The following is a 20,593-nucleotide window of genomic DNA, read 5'->3' as shown; positions in this document are numbered from 1 at the left end:
AGAGAACTGGTGTTCCGTGGAAGTAGCTGGGAAGTCGAGAAAGTCAGAGAAAAAATGGTTCATTGTTGCAGATGAGTGAGAAGTTGAAGATTGGGAACAAATGGAGTTTGATTTAGATGAGGTGAGATTTGGTTCCTCAAATAGAAAAGAGAAATTATTTTTGGTGACATCAGAAGAGGGTGTGATCGGAAGAGGAGAGAGTTCTCCGAGATGGTGAAGTTTTATTTGATTGAGAGGAGAAAGTTGAAGAGGATTTAGGTTTGACATACAGCGCTTGAAAATATACTGTTATATTGTTATTAAATTTTCAACATGCTAGTTTTTTATTTCAAAACAATGTTCCTCTGTAAATAAAAAGAAACAGAAAAAAGTGAAAAAGAAATCGTGAAACTTATTTGTTACTGTTCTTTTGTAAAAGAAATTCCATTTTTGTGTGTTTGTTGCAATTATTAAAATTAAAAAATATAAATAATTGATTTTAATTTTGGTTTTTATTTAATTGGGTTTCTATTTTATTAAAATAGATTTAATGGTATATATAAAAAATATATAAATACTGATTTAGAAATGGTTTCTTATGAGGAAGAAGATGGAGAAGGAGCGTGTGCTTGAGATGTTCAAGAAGCTGAAGGAAGATTTTGAGTGTGTCAGAGATAGTGGAAAATAAAGATATATAACCAGAAAAGATTTTCATGTTTCAACTAGGTGCTTCCAATGATATAAAAAAGATTAAAAACGAGAGAAAAAGCTGGGGCATTTCAGGAAAAACAGAGGAGAGAGAAAAAAAATGAAGATTCCTTCGCCACGTCAGCTGAGAGTTAACTCCGTTTCTGCCCATTTAACGAAAGGGACTCAATTCATACAATTTTGACAATTTTGAGACCTAATGTCTACATTTTTAAAACCGGGTACTAAACAGAAATTCACCTCTTAACACGGGGACGAAGTAAGCATTTAAGCCTTATATTTACTTTTAAGTTTGTCTTCTATATTCCTTATTTCTTGAGACTTTAGTAATTATATTTTCTAATAGCATAAATATTCCAACCTTTGGGATCACACAAGTATGTGTATCAAATTGTAGAATTATACATACTGATGGAATGGTTCATGTGGAATTTTGATGCGATTATATATGAAGTTGGTGTTTTCGTTGATAGTATGGTATGTGTGTGTATGTTTGTGTGTTCTCGCACATTTGTGTGTGGGTGTGTGTTTGTATGTGTATGTGTTTGTGTTTGTGTGTTTATGTCTATGTGTTTGTGTCTATGTGTGTGTGCATGTGTGTATGTATTCATACATATGTGTGTGTATTTGTGTGTGTAGGTGAGTGCGTGAATGCATGTGTATACAACAACATCAACAAGCATACACACACAACAAATCTCATTAAAATTGATTCACTCAAACTATTAAAAGTGTACACACCTATCATGTCCATGTTTCTATACTTTGTAAGCAATTTCTTTAATTTTCAATTGAATGAAGAAACACACAGGATCTTGAATTTCATAATCCTCACTATTCTCACATACATAGTAGAAGAAAACTTACCTGGATCCATTGTATAGTTCTTTCCTGTCAATTGTTCTCCCTTCTCTTACTCCTCTTTAATGCTTTTTTGATGATATAGAAATTGTCAAGGATGTTTTTCTCTGTCAAAGTCACAGTTTCTTTTTCTTTTTGAGAACGTTACTTTTTCTCTTTCACTTTTCAGAAACTTAACGTGTCAAGTAAAACATTTTTCCTCTTTTATGATATTTAACCAACTTTAATAAAATACCAAAATGCCATTTATTAAAGTGAGAAGAGATGGATTAATTTTAATAACTCTAAAATAATTCCTATAACTTTAATACATTATATTATAATAATCATCACATTAGAATCTTTACATCAAAGTTATACTTTAAATTAAATGAACCAATTCTTAAATCAATATAATTTAAGATTCTCCCACTTGGTTCATGTGATGACTTGAAGATCTAAAACTAAACTTTAAGTATGATCATCCTTATATGAATTGAAATGATCGGATCATGGTGGACAAAAGTCATGAACGACAAGATTCCTTCCATGTATTACATAATCAAACCAACTCAACATAACTTTAATCAATCTTATAACTTTCATGTCTCTAAAAGAGATATGACATGTTACCACAATCAATAATACATGTATATAACTAAATGTGGACAACAACAGAATAAAGAGAAACATAACTTTAATTGAATTCATAAGTGTCATGACAGTACAAGCATATAACTATACATATCCATATAGATAGATAACATCATCATGTTAATATTGACTTATCCATAATGCCCATACTTTCAACATGGCCAATAAAACTTTTGGACGGTAGTCCTTTAGTTAACGGATCTGCTATCATCAAATCCGTACCAATATGCTCAATCAACACTCTATGTTTCTATACTTCTTCTTTGACTGACAAGTACTTCAAATCCATGTGTTTAGCACCCTTTGAGTACTTTTCATTTTTAGAGAAGAAGACGGCTACACAATTATCACAATAAATTCTTATCAGCCTAGCAATACTGTCAATAATGTCAAGCCTCGATACAAAGTTTCGTAACCACAAAGCATGAACCGTGGCCTCAAAGCATGCCACGAATTCAGCCTCCATGGTGGAAGTAGCACTGACTGATTGTTTTGCACTTTTCCAAGAAATTGCTCCTCCAACTAATAGATAAACATACCCAAATGTGGATTTTCTTGAATCCGCACATCCAGCATAGTCTGAATCCGAGTAGCCAATAACTTCGAGATGATCTGACTTTCTGTAGGTGAGCATGTATTCTTTGGTACCTTGTAAGTACCTAAGAAATTTCTTTGCAGCTTTCCAGTGATCCGTTATGGGATTACTTTGATATCGGCCTAACATTCCAACAGCAAAACTGATATATGTACGGGTACAAGTTTGAGCATACATCAAACTCCCAACCACTCACGCATAAGGAATGGACTCCATGACCTTTCGTTCCTAATCATTCTTGGGACATTGCATTTGACTAAACTTGTCCCCTTTTTGAATTGTAACTACTCTAGGAGAGCATTTTTCCATTCTGAATCTCTCTAACACTTTGTTAATATAGCCTTTTTGAGACAAACTTAACAATCCTTGTGAGCTATCACGAAATATTTCTATTCCTATCACATAAGAATTCATATCTTTCATTTCAAAGTTACTAAGAAACTTATTTACATCATGTAACATACCAATATTATTAGCAGCAAGAAAATGTCGTCAACATATAGAACCAAAATAACAAACTTACTCCCACTGATCTTTAGGTATATACACCGGTCAATAGTGTTCTCTACAAAACCATATGAAGTTATGGTATCATTAAATTTTAGATACCATTGTCGGGAAGCTTGTTTCAGTCTATATATTGATTTCTTCAATTTACACACCAAATTTTCTCTTCCTGTTATTGTGAAACCTTCTAGCTGGTCCATATAAACTTCCTCTTCTAAGTCACCATTCAGAAAAGCGGTCTTTACATCCATTTGGTGAAGCTCTAAATCATAATGAGCCACCAAAGCAAAACCAATTCTCAAAGAGTCCTTCTTAGAAACAAGAGAGAATGTCTCTTTGTAGTCAATGCCATCCTTTTGAGTGAAACCTTTGGCAACTAATCTAGCTTTATACCTTTCAATATTGCCTTTTGAGTCATGTTTAGTCTCAAAGACCCATTTACAACCGACTCCTTTTGAACCCTTAGGCAATTCAACTAGATCCCATACTTTATTGTCATCCATTGATTTCGATTCTTCTTTCATAGCATTCAACCAATTCTCTGAATTATTACTTTCCATGGCTTGTCTAAAAGAGTTTGGATCTTCATCAATGCTTAAGTCACATTCATGTTCAACAGAGTAAACCACATAATCATTTGAAATAGCATGTCTTTTCTGCCTTACAGACCTTCTTAATGCTGCTTCTTGTGGTTCCTCTATCAATTGCTCATTTATGACTTGCTCATTTGTGACTTGCTCATTGTCAATTGGCTCAACATTTATATGTTCATTTTGTGGGATTGAAACATTAACTTGTTGTCTTTGCTTGTTGTGTGATTGTGATACAACAAGAGGGATAACAACTTCAAAAGAGGCATTAAGTGTAGAAACACTATCAGTATGCTCTTGAATGTCCATTATTCGTGATTCCTCACTCCCACTAAATTGTCCATTTTTAATGAATCGAGCATTTCCAGATTTAATTATTCTTGTACTATGGTTAGGGCAATAAAATTTATATTCCTTTGATTTTTCAGGATAACCAATGAAGTAACCACTAATGGTTCTTGCATCAAGCTTCTTTTCATGTGGATTGTATAACCTTACCTCTGCTGGACAACCCCAAACATGAAGATGTCTTAAACTGGGTTTCCTTTCAGTCCATAGTTCATAAGGAGTTTTAGAAACTGCTTTGCTAGGAACCCTGTTAAGAAGATATACAACAGTCTTTAATGAATACATCCACAAAGATAAAGGAATATTACTATGACTTAACATACTCCTAACCATATCCATAAGAGTACGATTCCGCCTTTCTGCTACACCATTTTGTTGTGGTGTACCGAGCATTGTATACTCTGCACATATACCCGACTTTCAAGATACTTTGCAAATGGACCTGGACATTGTCCGCTCTCATCATTTTTACCATAATATTCACCACCTCTATCAGATCTCACCACTTTTACTTTTCTATCTAATTGTCTTTCCACCTCATTTATGAACACCTTAAGGACGTTCAATGATTGAGATTTTTCATGTAATAGATATATATATAACAATAACGTGAGAAGTCATCAATAAAGGAGATAAAATATTTTTTACCACTCCAAGGTCAAAAGGACCACAACTATCAGTGTGTATTAACTCAAGAAGTTGACTACTTCTTATGGCTGGATATTTTGATATATGTTTTGTTTGTTTACAATACAATTAATACATACATCCCAGTCATCAAAATTCAATTGAGGTAAAATTTCATTTTTCACTAACCTCAACATCCTTTCTTTGGATATGTGACCCAATCTTTTATGCCATAAGAAAGCAGAACATTCATTTCCTGCACTGCATTTTCTATCAACAACATGTTCAACATTAAACAGGGATTCAGAAAAATTAACATCAAGATTTAAACGATATAAACCATCCAATAATGTACCAGAACCATAATAGTACGAAAGTTTATACAAATGAAAAATACCATTTTCAATCCTAAAGTTAAAACCTAAATAATCCAACTTTGCAACAGAAATTAAATTCCTAGAACAACTAGGAACATAGAGACACTTTTCAAGATTCAAACAATAACCAGTGTGTAGAATTAATATGTAAATCCCAATTCCTTCTATTTGTGCCTTCATTATGTTCCCCATATATAAATATTTTTCAGTTCCTTTTATGGGTTGGATTGAAAGGAATCCCTACATAATATTAGAAACATGAGTGGTAGCTCCAGAATCCAACCATCAGGTATTATTAGGCACTTCAATAATATTTGCTTCAAAACTTACAAAAACATAAGAAATACCTTTCTTTTCGAACCAAGATTTTCTTTTCGGACAATCTTTCTTGAAGTGACCCACTTTCTTACAAAAGAAACATTTCTGGTCCTTTTGCATACTGCCCTTATTCACTTTCATTGGGGCTTTGTCCTTCTTGTTCTTCTTTCCTGATTTGGCTTTACTGAAGCTAGCACCTTCATGAGTTGTGAGATGGATAGAATGATCTTTCATTTTCTTCAATCTCCCTTCCTCTTGTACCAACATGACTTTGATTTATTGAAAGTTCCATTTATCCTTAAAAGTGTTATAGTTCACTTGGAACTGGCCAAATTCAGGAGGAAGAGAGTTCATGATAAATTGTACTAGAAAAGACTCATTCACCTCCATTCCCATTGACTTCAATCTTACTGTTATATTAGTCATTCCAGTTACATGGTCATGTATGAGTTGTGACCAGTCAAACTTTTTGGTAGCCAGCTCACTCATTAGAGTTCCCACAATAGACTTGTCAATTATGTCTGATTGTGAGTACTCCTTGATCATTTTCATGAATTCCTTTGTGTTTTCCATTTTAGGCATAGAATGTTTTACATTCTCTGCCATAGACATGTGCATCAAGTTTAGTGACAACCTGTCAGACCTATGTCAAGCCTCATAAAGAGACTTCTCATCACTTGTACTGGTCTTTGTAATGGTTGCAGGCATTTTATCCATCATAATAGCCATATCTAAGTCTAACACACCCAGTTTGAACTGAATTTGTTCTGACCAATCAAAATAATTTAGCCCATTAAACTTGACCACATTGTTGCTCAGACCTGATAGATTCATGTAAGTTGGAAATAATATACAAGCTCATACATTAATGTTTTGATTAAAATTAATGGATTCAAACAAAATAACTACGCTAGTCATATATTTAAGTTCACCTTTGGGTGACACTTAAACTGATAGGTAATCATTTAAGTTATTCATTTAAGTTCACCTTTGGGTGATTCTTAAACTGAAAAATTCCATACAATTAAGAAACTAGAATGCATATACTTTAATAAACAATCAATCATACTTAAGTCTATATGTATGCTATCTTTGGATATAAAACATATTTACTAAGTATATGAAATGTCTCACTTTAATGTCATCAAATATAAACAATGGTTCACCTTTGGGTAATCCATAATATCCTTATAATAATTACTAATTACTATATATTCATAATTTAACATCCTTTATATTATGAATAATGTTCATAATACTTCTTCAGAAATTGACCACATAATGGTACACACGGTAAATACACACTCCAATGGAATTTCAAAATAATGAATTTACATTCTCCTAATAGTGTTTTTGGATTCAAAACACCATAACATGAACAATTTAAAAAAACAACAAAATTACTAAAACTTTTAATTTTGATTAGAATTATAACTCACCCGAAATTCAACTTAATTGAATTTTCTTCATCTAAGTTTAATTAACAATTACATATAATTCATAAAACACAGCATTATGTCATGTGTGTCAGTATATGCACTTTTCTAATTAAAAGCATTCGTAACCTTCAAACTTTTAATTCATATTTGATTTCCATTTAATGCACAACAATGTTTAGAATTTAACATAAGCGCAACAGTAAAATTGCTTTACTCTCATAATAGTGCTGCAACAATAAAGTTGTGTGACAACCAAAATTAAAAACTTTTGGCTTCCAGGAGTTAAATTCAAGGGAATTGACTTTTCTTTCATGCAGGATTTTAATTTTGGCCTATTCACATTGCATCGTCGTGCAACAATAAAGTTGTTTTGATAAGACAATCAAATAAAAAAAACTTGTGGCTTCCTGGATCAAATTCATGTAACAGTGAATTGAAATTTTCTTTCATGCCAACAAAAACAATTGATATCATAAATAGTAAAATTAAACATTTGAAAATTTAAAATCCCTAAATTTTATAATTCAAAATCATAAAATCCAGAACCAGACTCTGATACGACTTGTAAGAAATTTCTTTAATTTTCAATTAAATGAAGAAACACACATGATCTTGAATTTCATAATCCTCACTATTCTCACATACATAGTAGAAGAAAACTTATCTGGATCCATTGTATAGTTCTTTCCTGTCAATTGTTCTCCCTTCTTTTACTCCTCTTTAATGCTTTTTTGATGATATGGAAATTTCCAAAGATGTTTTTCTCTGTCAAAGTCACTGTTTCTTTTTCTTTTTGAGAACATTACTTTTTCTCTTTCACTTCTTAGAAACTTAACGTGTCAATAGCAGTAAAATATTTTTCCTCTTTTATGATATTTAACCAAGTTTAATAAAATATCAAAATGTCCTTTATTGAAGTGAGAAGAAAGTGATTAATTTAAATAACTCTAAAATAATCCCTATAACTTTAATACCTTATATTCTAATAATCATCACATTAGCATCAAAGTTATACTTTAAATTACATGAACCCATTCTTAAATTAATATAATTTAAGATACTCATCTCATTTAAATTACAGAAGTACTCATAGTTCATTAGGTAACCTAAACAATTTATATGCATATACATATAATAAACACACACACAATATTACCTTAGTTTTTAGTTTTATAATCCTTCTTTTTCTTTCATTACACATTTCTTTCCTCTTTCTCCTAATTTTTTAACTTGTTTATATCTATGAAATTCACTCACTTTTGCAAAGAGATGTCCCTCTTATCATAATCTTTATACGATTAATTTTAAATGATGTATTATGAATTATAGTCAATCAAATAGTTTTATGTCTATTTTGATGACATGCCTTGTTTCCAAAATTGGGGGCCCAAGTTTATGGATTTGATCACATTCCTGCTTTGTATTATCAAGATTTTGAGTTTTCATCCACCTATGTTGAGTGTTTAGAGAGAGAGAGAGAGAGAGAGAGCTCTAAGGGGCTTTTATGTGAATGATTGGTATTTGTTCAAAGAAGGAAAATTTTATATTCTCCAAGGTTCACATAGAAAGCTCCTAATCTAAAAAACATATGAGGGGGATGGGCCATTTTGGGGTAGAGAATACCCTTAGTTTATTAAAAGAAAAATTCTTTTGGCCACATGTGAGAAAGAATATCCAAAGACATTATCATATATGCATCTCATGTTTACAATTTAAGTCTAGGACAATGCTTCATGAACTTTATATCTCATTACCAGTTCCTTCAACCCTTTGAGAAGATTTTAGCATGGATTTTGTTCTAAGTCTCCCCAAAACTCAAGGGGGTTGTGATTCCATTTTTGTTGTAGTTGATCGTTTTAGTCAAATTACACACGTTATACCCTGTCATAAGGTGGATTATGCAAGCAACATTGCTAGGCTCTTCTTTAGATATGTGGTGAGTCTTCATGGTATACCTTGCACTATAATGTCAGATAGAGACTCTAAGTTCCTTAGTCATTTTTGGAAAACCTTTTGGTCAAAACTAGGAACTAAGCTTAATTTTTCAATTTCTTGTCACCTACAAACTGATGGGCAGATAATTTATACAATTAATAAAAAATTTAATAAATATTTTGGTTCATAAAAAAATTTATTTGGTACTCTGATTTAAAATTTATACAATTATAATTTCTTTTTAAATATTTGATATTACAAAACAAGAATGAATCCCTTTACTATTGAATATTTGATAATATCATATTTCTTTTAGAGTGATTTTTTATTTAAAATTAATAACAATTAATTGATATTGAAATAATAAAAAATGGGTATGAGCATGAGTATAAGTATATACTTGTTACAAAGTGAGGATGGAGATGAGATAAAAATGTTATACTCATTAGGTATGAGTGTGAGGATGAGGATGATTATTTTTAGGAATATGCATTATATAAGGAAACCCTTCCTCATCCCGTCCTGTTGTTATCCCTAACTATACCTAAATAACTAGAATTTGTTACCAACGAGGAGCATTGGTACTTTGAAGATAAATGATTTTGATGATGCTGCAAGAAATAAACTCGAAGAATCAAGTTATAATTGTTTTAAAAGCACTTTTGTAGTTTTCAAATGTATTAGGAAAGATTTCAAGCATGTAAAAACTTAGAAATCTCGTATATTTAAGATAGTTACGTATATAATCGATTATGTGGTGAAATAATCGATTATCATGAGCTTTCCTGAAAAACCATTTCGCTCTGGAATAATCGATTATTACTTCAAATAATCGATTATCACTAGTCCTGATGAGAACTGCCCATGTCCCTGGAATAATCGATTGTTCCTCAAGATAATCGATTATCACTTTTTGAAAAACCTTGTAACGGACTTGAATAATCGATTATCACTAACAATAATCGATTGTTACTGGCAGTTGTAATGTGTCTTTTCAATTTCAGACCAGCTGTCTATATATATTTGTTTTAAAACCCTTAGAGGGTTAACTTTTCATTTTGAGAGTATTAGAGTTTTGTGCCTAAGGGAAGTTCTCTAAAAGTGAAAAGGGATCTATGCCATTTGAGAATACAGTTTGTCTGAGGAAGTTCTCAAGTGATAGAGTTGCATAAATATTTTAATTTTGACCTTGAGGCGTTGCAAGTTATCAACACAGGATTAATTAATTGTACATATGTTTTGATGATGTGAAATTGTTAGTCACGTCAGAAAAAACTAACAGAGTTAATCATAAATAACTAAATATTGAATTTTCTAAAATAAGAAAAACAAAAATGGATCAAAGTGAAAAAGAAAAACTAAAACTGAAATCATTATAGTTTGAAAACAAAAACATATTTAATAAAAAAAAATATTACGAAATTTGGGAAATTTTCTTAAATTTATTTTTGTAAGTTATTTTATGTTATTGTTGATTATTTTTATAAATTTTATCATGGTATTAGTCATTTTATCCCATTATATATTTTAACTATATTTATTTTATTTGTTTGATATAGTAGACTTTTTTATTTACTAAACTTCTTTTGAATTGAGCTGTACACCTACGATGGAGTTGATATTGACTTTGATGATTGCATGACTATATTTGGTTTTGATAGATTTGTGTTCATAATTAATTATGTTGACACATTGTGACTTCAATAAATAGAGTCAATATTAGTTGAGACGTGATAAGACTATTTATGTCATTCATAATGTGAAAACAACTACAAAATTAAATACAAGTCAAATAATAAATTATAACCGATTACTATGATATTCTTTTACAGTAACCGAACCATGAACTTAATTTTGTTTTCACTTTCGTTTTTAAAATTAAAATACTAATATTTTAATCTATGTTGCACCTAATTATTTCACTCTCTGTACCTAACGCAAGGTAAGTGATGAAATTTGCATATTTAAAAAAATAGTTAAATGAAAAGTGAGGTATTAAAGTGAAGAAAAAGAAAACAGAAAGATAGCAATCTTAAAAGGATGCAAAACGTCATCAAACTTTTGAAAGTATTATGTTGAAGCTTTTTTGTCATCAGTTAACCTTTTCATGTCTCGCATTATGTATTATGCTGAAACTTCATATTTAAAGTACAATTTACTTGTACAGTACTTGTTGAAATAGGCCTTGTATAATACTTTAGATATGTTATATTAATTAAAACATAATATAGATACTTCATTACTTTATATGTTTTAGATTTGTATTTTTGTAAAGTACAGTTTCATTTTGTACAGTGCATGTTGGGAAGGGACTGTACTTTTTCAAATAATTAATACTTGCGGTGTTTTAGGTTCAAAGCCTTTAAATAACCTTTAAAATACTTTTTCTTATCTTTCAAATATAAAATATAATATTTTATTAAACATTATTTATTTTTGTTCCCAACATTCTCAAATTTGGACCTCCAAACAGTGCTGTGGTTGTTGTAGAAAGAGGGTGAGGGGTGAAGAACCAACAAACGACAAGTTGCTGCTGCTGCGCCGTACATGGTAGCTAAGTTGCAGCCACCCAATCAATTAATCAAACGGCGCAAAATGGCCCCAAACCATTACCAATCTAACAATTCGGACAACTACTAAATAGATTATGGAATGATTTGTATAATATCTATATTAAAAAAGAACAACAAGAAGAGCTTTAGTTGATTAATAACATAAAAAGTATCATGACAGTCTAAAATGTTTAAATTTGAATTTTATACATATCATAATTTGTAACACGAGATTGACACTGAAGTAAAAAAAGTAAAAAGTTAGGTTTAATCTTTCGGTAGTTCTCTATTTTCGTCCAGATTTTTAAATAAGTCTTTTTCTTTTTCGACATCTCAATTGGATTCTTATTTATGTAAAATTGCATCGAATAGAGGTTTGCCGTTAAATTGAAAAGACGTCATTAAGGAGGGTGTTACGTGGCATGCTGACACCCTGGTGGTCAGCCACTCGGTTTGGTGGTCGGTCACTTAGTTTGGTGGTCGGCCTGATGGTTGGCCACTCGGCCTAGTGATCAGTCTGGTAGTGTCAGGAGACCGTACGATACTAAACAAGTCATATGTTACTGCTATAACAAATAATAAATCTTCATTGAATTGGCTTCTCATATACCAATTCTCATAAATCTTCATTGAACTGGCACTACCAGGCCGACCATCCACCAGGCTGACCAACCACCAGACCGAGTGACCGACCATCAGGTCGACCACAAAATTGAGTGGCCAACCACTAGACTGAGTGAACGAATACAAGGTCGACCACCTGACTGAGTGGCCGACCACTAGATCGAGTGCCCGACCACCAAGGTGTCAGCATGCCACGTCAGCATGCCAACTTCCCTTACACATGTATTCTGTCAGCATGCCACGTAACACCCTTCTTAACGGCGTCTTTTCAATTTGACGGCAAACCTCTATTTGATTTAATTTTACAAAAATAAGAACCCAATTGAGACGCTGAAAAAGAAGGAGACATATTTAAGATTATGGACAAAAATAAGAACCTACCAAAATATTAAACCAAAAAATTATAATTCTCTTACAAATACGAGTAAAATTATAAAAATGATTAAAATTTGTGAATCAATATGATATATCATGTTTGATTAGATTGAATTGAATTTTTTTTTAAATTTCAATATATATTAATTTTGAACTAATTCACTAAAAATTCGTGATAAGTTAAGTTGATTTATTAAATACCTTTTATTGGATTAATTATTTCGAGTGAAATTATTTTTATATAAAATAACTAAGATGAAAAATTCATAAATTTATATTTAATAACTCAATTTTATATAAAAACAAATTTAAAATTGTTATAAAGTTAATAAAAATTTTATTCAATAAATTTTGTATGGAAATAAAATTTTATATTTGATTGAATATAAATTTAATTTATTTAAAATATTTTTCTTTATTTAAATTTAAATTATAAATTGCTATATATTTTAATATAAAAATATGTAATTAAATAAGTTAATAAATCAATTTGTATAAACACTTATATATAATGGAATTAGGTTTTAATTTTTTTTCTCATTAATAAATAAATTGAATTATAATAACTCATTAAGTAACCCGTAATAAATCGAACAAAATAATCAGTTTTGACATTGATAACTCCACTTATGAATGCGAATGTTAAATTTTGAAATAAATAAGTACTAATCTTCTTTTTCTACTAAAAGCAAGATCTCTAATTCTTGCGGGCTTTCTTTTTGTAGAAACTTTAGCATCAATAAATTCCATTAACTAAATAAATAAATTAATTAAATCAGTTTAAAGAATTAGAAAATAAAATAAATTATGACCCCACGCACCCTTCTGACGCCATAGCCGGAGGGCGGCGGGGATGACCTAAGCTTTGTCGTCACGCGCGATCTGCGATCTCTCTCGGTTCACGCGCCGTGTTGTCTTTTTCAGCCTTTTTATCTTTTGTTTTTGTGTTCGTTTCTTTTTTAGAAATAAAATAAAATAAAATAATCACAATACAGCAACATGAACAGTAACACTTGAGGGAAAATTACGAAACACCCTTTTTCACCTTACCTTTTTCATTTTTACCCCAAAAAAGTCAACCGCCACCGTTTGTCTATATCTGAAGCAGACACAACCCGGTTTCACTGCGTTGGACTTGGACCGGCCGGTTCAGTCGATGTCCGTGTCCATCAAAATCAATAGCAATCACAAACAAGGAGTGTGTCTCCATCTGCAATGAGTTTCTGTGTTGTCTTGCCACCTTTCACTGTCAATTTTTTTATTTTTATCTCGAAAGTTTTTATTTTTCCACCACCCATGTTTGTTAACTTAAAAAGCTTAGAGCTTTAAATACACGCATATGTAAAAAAATAGATTTTGGGTTTGTGGGATGGGTGGTGTGGACCCAGATCCGGTTCTGATTTTGAAGGTATAGAGAGGGACTTAACATGAGGAACCGTATGTTGCAAGCCATAAAGGTTGCAACTCGGGAGGTAGGTGAGTGCTGAGAGTAAATTGTGGGGGAATTTCATGCCTTTTCGGGAACAACTATTAGAAAGTTGTTTCATTGTTAGAAGAAAAGAAGATAAGGTGGGTTTTTGATTTTGTAATTGGGGTTTGCATGTTTTTAATAATGGTTAAAAAGGGTTGGTTGTAACATTGGGAAATTGGGTTGTTCAGAAATGGGCCAATGATGGAAATGAGAAAAAAGAGAGAGAAAGAGAGAAAGACCTCAGCATGCAGATTGAAGAGATGATTTGATTTGATGTAAAGCCTGTGTAGTTGGGGCTGTGCTCTCAAAATCCGAGCATGATGTGTCAAACTCCCATGGCATCAATCTCTCACACACCCCCACCTAGCATCACCTTCCCCTTCTTGCTTGATAGTGATGGATTCGATTGGATTGATGATGGATGGATGGATGCGATGGCTGGGTGGGGTCATTCATTTTTTCAATTAACCAATTTCCTCATTTCAAAATCACACTGTTTAAGGCTCTACTAATTAACCCCATCATTAGCACAACAAGAGGTTAGAAAATGTGGAAACATGGAACATAAAAACATAACTAGGATAACATAAGAAGCATGTCTGTCTGAGTTTGTTCCCACGTATTTTTGTTTCCTGGGCTAATGTTTGTTGAGGAAGGAAAAAGGCGTCTCAAAAAGTGAGACATTATATCCAATGTCTTGGTTGATAGGCCCCTGTGGGTGTAAAATCAATGAATCAATCTTCAGCTGTTTATGCCCTTGCTTTCTGCTTCACTTTTTCCTCTCTCAGTTTCACAATACTCACTTTCAGTAACATTTGTTTTGTTCTGTGAATGGTCATCTGGTCACCAAATGTGTTATGGTATTAAAAGCTGTTGCCTTTGACATGTCATGATATTGATACCCTCTTGTGATTAGATTGTATATATAACAGTAATAATTCTCTAGTTTTGGTTGTATTCACACTTGTACAAGAGTTTCTCTCTGCTCTCACCGTCTTCTTTCTTTTTATCTTTTCTATTTTTGATATGTCATGTAAAATTGATGGCTGTTCAAAATTATGTGTACTCTGAGAAAAGAAGCTATTTCATTTTCTCTCCCACCACATAAAAATTCCTCTAGCAGCAGCTATGATTATGATACAACAGTTAAATGTATCAATCAACCATTGATATGTCATGCAAATCCTGCTAACTATCATGGTAATTCAGAGTTACTGAGCCTTTCTCTTTTGGAATATGAATCTCCAACCCACATGGTTCTAGATTTTTACAGTGAGATTTTTGAATTTTTCACCAGAGAAAAAAAAAAGTTCCATCAGATAAAGCTGAGAGCAAAGAAAATAACTAAAAATGATTTTAACAAATACCAATAAAGGTTATATATAAAATATGATGGGAAAACGAGGTAGGAAAATCCCATGACACCCCTACGGCTAGAAGGAAAAGAAGTCGCTGTGTATAGATAGTCTCAGTTTTTCTCGTAGCTTCGTATTAAAAAAAGGGAGCAGATTTATGTATTTGTCTTGTATATGTCACTAGATGTATGTCATCATCAGCAAGTGTAACTTTCCACATAAACCGTTTTGTTAGCCGTAATTAATTGAAGGTATATTTATGACATGAAAAATAAATAATATAATAAAAACAGGTCCTAATATTGTATGATAAAATCATCTTGGGACCAGAAGTACATTGCAATGTTTATTATCAGAGAGAGGATTTCGTGAAAGCATAACTAAAATAAAGGAATTGTTCTGTGAGTTGTTAGAAACCAAATGCAATTACGCTGTCTGCACCTTAAGATTTTCTTGTATTCTTGTGTTTTAGCTGTGTCTTGTTTAAAAAGGCCGAGAACACAGTAAATTAGGCTTGAACAAAAATAATAATATGTCATCACAGCCATAGAAGGCAGAATAAATTTTAATAGAGTTGTTGAGAATGAGAGTGGTGAAGCAAAAGAGTACCAAGTAATACATAAATAAAAAGTGGGGAAGTTGGCGTGTAATAAACATGGTTGGTGTTTCTGATTATACAATTTTTGTCCTGCGCTGACAGAGAAGATATGAAACAGCTTTATCGATACATATACATGGTGAAAAATCTCGCATTCTATTTTCCTATTTTAAAAGAAAAAAAGTTTTTTCTTTTCCTTTCTTTTTCTTTTATCTTTTCCCTTTATCACTATCTCTATTCTTTTTTCTGTTTCAATGTTTTCCTTTTTTTTTTTATTTTCTTACTAGTTGCGATATCTCTCATGAAACCACTTTCTGTTCCCTTTCTTACAATTTCTTCACTGACAAAGGAATACCTGCACATTTCCTCACGCACGCACGCATACTCAATCGCCACCACTCCCTCGTACATCACCCTCTCTTTCTCTCTCTCCCCTTCCTCTTTCTCTTTCTCTTTCTCTCTCTAGCTATGTGGATCATGATGAGGACCCTGTCAGAGAGTAGAGAGAGCTATCAGAAGAGGATAGTGCAGAGAAAACACAGATTTTTCCAGCCATATCATACCTTATTATTTCACCTTTTTCTCTCTGCCACCCGATTCATCAAATCCCCATGAGACCACCCCTTATAATCCACCCTCTCATCTCCAATCCCAAACCAAAAAGCCTCACCCTCTAAAGTGAAAAAAAAAAAAAAAAGTGACCACCCAAAGCCCAAGCCAAGTTATAAATCCCTCTTTCACTATTTTGTTTCTGTTGTTCCCCTTCCCCATGCCATGACTCTCATCTCCTATATATAATCAAAGCCATAAAGTGTTAGCATCCAAGATTCTCTTCTTCTGGTTTCATTAATTTCTCTCACACTTTTCACCTCCCTTTTGCTAGTGCTCCTTCTTCCTTTTCTCTGATGGACTCCTCCTACCATCACTTGGACCACACTGAAGCTCATCTGCCACCAGGCTTCAGGTTCCATCCCACTGACGAGGAGCTCATAACGTACTACCTTCTCAAAAAGGTTCTAGACAGCAACTTCACTGGTAGAGCCATAGCTGAAGTAGACCTTAACAAAAGTGAACCATGGGAGCTCCCAGGTACACGCTCCACAACCGTTTCTTTTTCTTTCTCTTTCGTTCACTTGTTCCTTGTTAATCACTTCGTACTTTCCATAGTGGTAGCACAAAGAAGTTTATTTTTGTTTTCCTTCTAACTTTTTGGTTGCTTCTTTCTGGCAGAGAAAGCTAAAATGGGTGAGAAAGAGTGGTACTTCTTCAGCTTACGTGACAGGAAGTACCCAACTGGGTTACGAACCAATAGGGCTACCGAAGCTGGTTACTGGAAAGCCACTGGGAAAGATAGAGAGATTTACAGCTCCAAAACTTGTTCTTTGGTCGGGATGAAGAAAACCTTGGTTTTCTACCGCGGTAGAGCTCCCAAGGGGGAGAAAAGTAACTGGGTCATGCATGAGTACCGGCTGGAAGGCAAATTTGCTTACCATTACCTTTCTCGCAACTCCAAGGTCAGTATTATTTTATTTAAATAATTTATCTCTTTAAAATATCCTATTTTGTGTTGTTACATTCAAAGCATTGAAGAATGTGTACCTTTTAACCCATGATGAGCCGCATTTTAACCATCCAAATTTGCAGTGAAGGAACTTTAGTTAGGTGGAATCTGGTTTTCCTTTAGCCTTCCATAAGTAGGTTCCATTTACCAATGTTTTTGATGAGTTTTCCCTTTCAATTCTTTCCATGTTTTGGTTCTCGATTAAGATTTTGTTTCTCTTACCTTCCTTGTTCTCGCTCAATCTCCTCACAACAAATGTTTCTTCTCCCTTTTGACCTTCAGTTATTACCCTCAGGTTCATCAAATGTTTGTCAATTTTCTTTCTGTCAAAACATGGTTGCATGAGCCCCACAATCTCAGCTAATTATTTAAAACGTGGTTATTTCTCGTGATTCATATTCCGTTTTTGCAGAATGATTTAACAGATTTGCACAGCAACAGCTTTTAACACTCGACTATGTTCCTAAGAACAATTTAAGAACAGTTATAATTTATTTGGTTCTATGTCACATGCATTAATGAATATTGTTGGTGTTGCACTAACACGAACCCTTGTAATTTAATGAAGGACGAGTGGGTCATATCTCGCGTGTTCCAAAAGAGCAACACAACCAACGGAGGCTCAGTTATGTCTGCTTCGAGTGGCTCCAAGAAAACGAGAATGAACACCACCAACAGCACTCTCTGCCCAGAACCAAGTTCACCCTCTTCAGTTTACCTTCCGCCTCTTCTGGACTCTTCTCCCTACACCACAACAACCCCAGTAAACTTCACTGACCGTAACAACTGTTCCTACGACAGCACCACCAAAAAGGAGCACGTGTCCTGTTTCTCCACAATTGCTGCAGCCACCGCTGCTGTTGTCTCCCCCAACAACTTCACCAATGCAAGCTTCGACCTTCCACCATCTCAGCCTCTAGGAGTGGATCCCTTCGCTAGGTTTCAGAGAAACGTTGGTCTCTCCGCCTTCCCAAGTTTGAGGTCACTGCAAGACAACCTCCAGCTACCGTTCTTTTTTCCTCCGGCAGCACAGCCCTTGGGCGGTGCCTCCCGTGAACTCCTCTGGCCGATGCCGGAGGAGCAAAGGCTGGTCGATGCGGCCCCCAACATTCCACTGGGTGTGTCGGAGCTTGATTGTATGTGGGGATACTAGTTTATCTTTTGAAGACCGTTGACAGCGAAATCAAGTCATTGATAAGCACAGTTCCTCATGTTATGTTTTTTAAGCATTTCAGTTATGTTCCATAATGGCCTTGTATGGCTTGAACTACGATTATCGCATTCAGTGTTTTTGTTTTCGTGTGTTAACTAGGGCTAGTTGATGTAACGGTAGTTTGGTTATTATGTGGTATGGTCCACTTTTGGATTTTTGTTCTTGGAAGTGTTTGCGATGTCTGACGTGTTTATCGTGAGAGTAAATGCATGTTATTAAAGAGTCTCAGATCGTGTGGGGTTTGATTTTGATCTTTGGACCATTACAGGATTTGTGTCTCTGGAAATCTTTGCGTTTTCTGCGTTTGAGTTATCGTCTATGAACCGTTATAGAATTACAAATGTTTGCGTTTCTGACCTGTGGGTCTTGTAACTAAATGCTTAATATTTAAGGAGTAGCAGCGCAGGATCTTGTTTGCTAGTGCTAGATACGTTTGCAACCTTGTACCACTAATAGATCTCCACATATTTTAATATTCCTCTAAGAAAAATTATATAGATATGTGAAAACATTAATATGATGTATAGAGGATTGTATCAGGTGAAAAACTAAATGGAATTATCCAAAATTAGATTCTTTAATGAAACATTGGTGCACCTTAATTAAGGTTTCGTGTGACCAACACCTGAGATGATGTCAGGTGATATAGATGATGTCATCTTGTTAACGATAGAAACAATCCATCACGTTATGAGTGATATATCTTTCTTTAATAATTATAGGTAGGCGTGATTACTCTTGAATATCTTGCTAGATGTGTAGCAAATCACAAGAATTTTGTGGTTTCTGTTTCATATTTTCCCAGTAAATGTTTTAATATATGGAAGACCAAACATAGACATGGAGCTATGGAACATAGACATGGAACTGTGGTGGATATCCTTCAAACATTAACATGAATATAAAGTAAATCTAAGTTCTCATTAACAATAAATTGAAATTGGAAAGAGTATGAAGGAAGAATAACATCAACGAGCCTGTTACTTGGTTTGTACGTGGATTTTTCTTTTATTTAGAAAATGAGATCAAATATCTAAAGGCAAACAATGTGAAATATCTTAATAAAATCGAAAAATCTTTGCAAATCCTTGTAACTAATTGATTTATCTTTGGTCTATTCTTCTCTTTTGTCGATATCATGAGTAGCGACCATTTAACTTAGTATGAAACAAGGTTAGGATATCATACAAATATATTTTGTTGAGGTATTTTCTTTTAAACTTGAGATTGTTTGAATCCTCCATTAATTCTCACACTTAATAATGTAAGGACCAAGGACGACTTAATAATGTGCTTAACAATATAAGTGGTCTAAAGTATAAATAAATATTTTATTATTTAACTTAAAAACTTTACAGATAAAAAAAATATATTTAAACTTCATTTATCATAAATCATCATCTAAGACACTTTTATTTTATCTTTGTTATAGAATTTTAGAAGATTTGTTTTCTTTCTTTATATTAGTATATCAATATTAGAGATTCTAGTGAAAAGTAGAACATAGTCCGATGAAAAAAATGTTTTGTACTTGCATGTGTTATTTCTATATACATAGATGACTCTATTACTTCAGGAGCGTGAGGGTATATTTAAATTGTTTTTTATAGTTTAGTTTAGTTTGTAATAGCTTTTCTATGAAAATAGTTAAGTTGAGAGTTTAATATTGGGTAAATAAGTCTTCTTTTCTTTATAATACCTTAGAATGAGGTGATGTGATCATAATATTTGAGGAACTTTGTACTGTTTGAATCTTGAAAGGAGTGGTGAAGATATTTATGGTGTAATATGATTAAGGCTTAATTGTTTGGGTAGTCTTCACTTTCAGGACAATGTATCTACTTGATCTCCGTTTTTTAAAAAAAGTATCAATTTTGTCCTCTAATGCGTTAATATCCATCAATCAAGTGTATTCCATTAATTTTTC

General features: G+C 33.0%; 1 protein-coding gene across 1 annotated transcript; it reads left to right on the top strand.

Annotated features, from left to right (window-relative positions):
- The first annotated feature begins 16,184 nt into the window (after window positions 1–16,184).
- LOC108333533 (protein CUP-SHAPED COTYLEDON 2) lies at window positions 16,185–18,894 on the top strand. Its single transcript, XM_017568999.2, has 3 exons — window positions 16,185–16,981; window positions 17,123–17,406; window positions 18,022–18,894. The coding sequence occupies exons 1-3, from the start codon at window positions 16,798–16,800 to the stop codon at window positions 18,604–18,606; spliced, it is 1,053 nt and encodes a 350-aa protein (XP_017424488.1). The 5' UTR covers window positions 16,185–16,797; the 3' UTR covers window positions 18,607–18,894.
- The last annotated feature ends 1,699 nt before the right edge of the window (window positions 18,895–20,593 follow it).

The sequence above is a fragment of the Vigna angularis genome, chromosome 11 (genome assembly GCF_016808095.1).
Source record: "Vigna angularis cultivar LongXiaoDou No.4 chromosome 11, ASM1680809v1, whole genome shotgun sequence".
Lineage (NCBI taxonomy): Eukaryota > Viridiplantae > Streptophyta > Magnoliopsida > Fabales > Fabaceae > Vigna > Vigna angularis.
The sequence above is the reverse complement of the archived record's forward strand: the minus strand, read 5'-3'. Positions and strand labels throughout refer to the sequence as shown.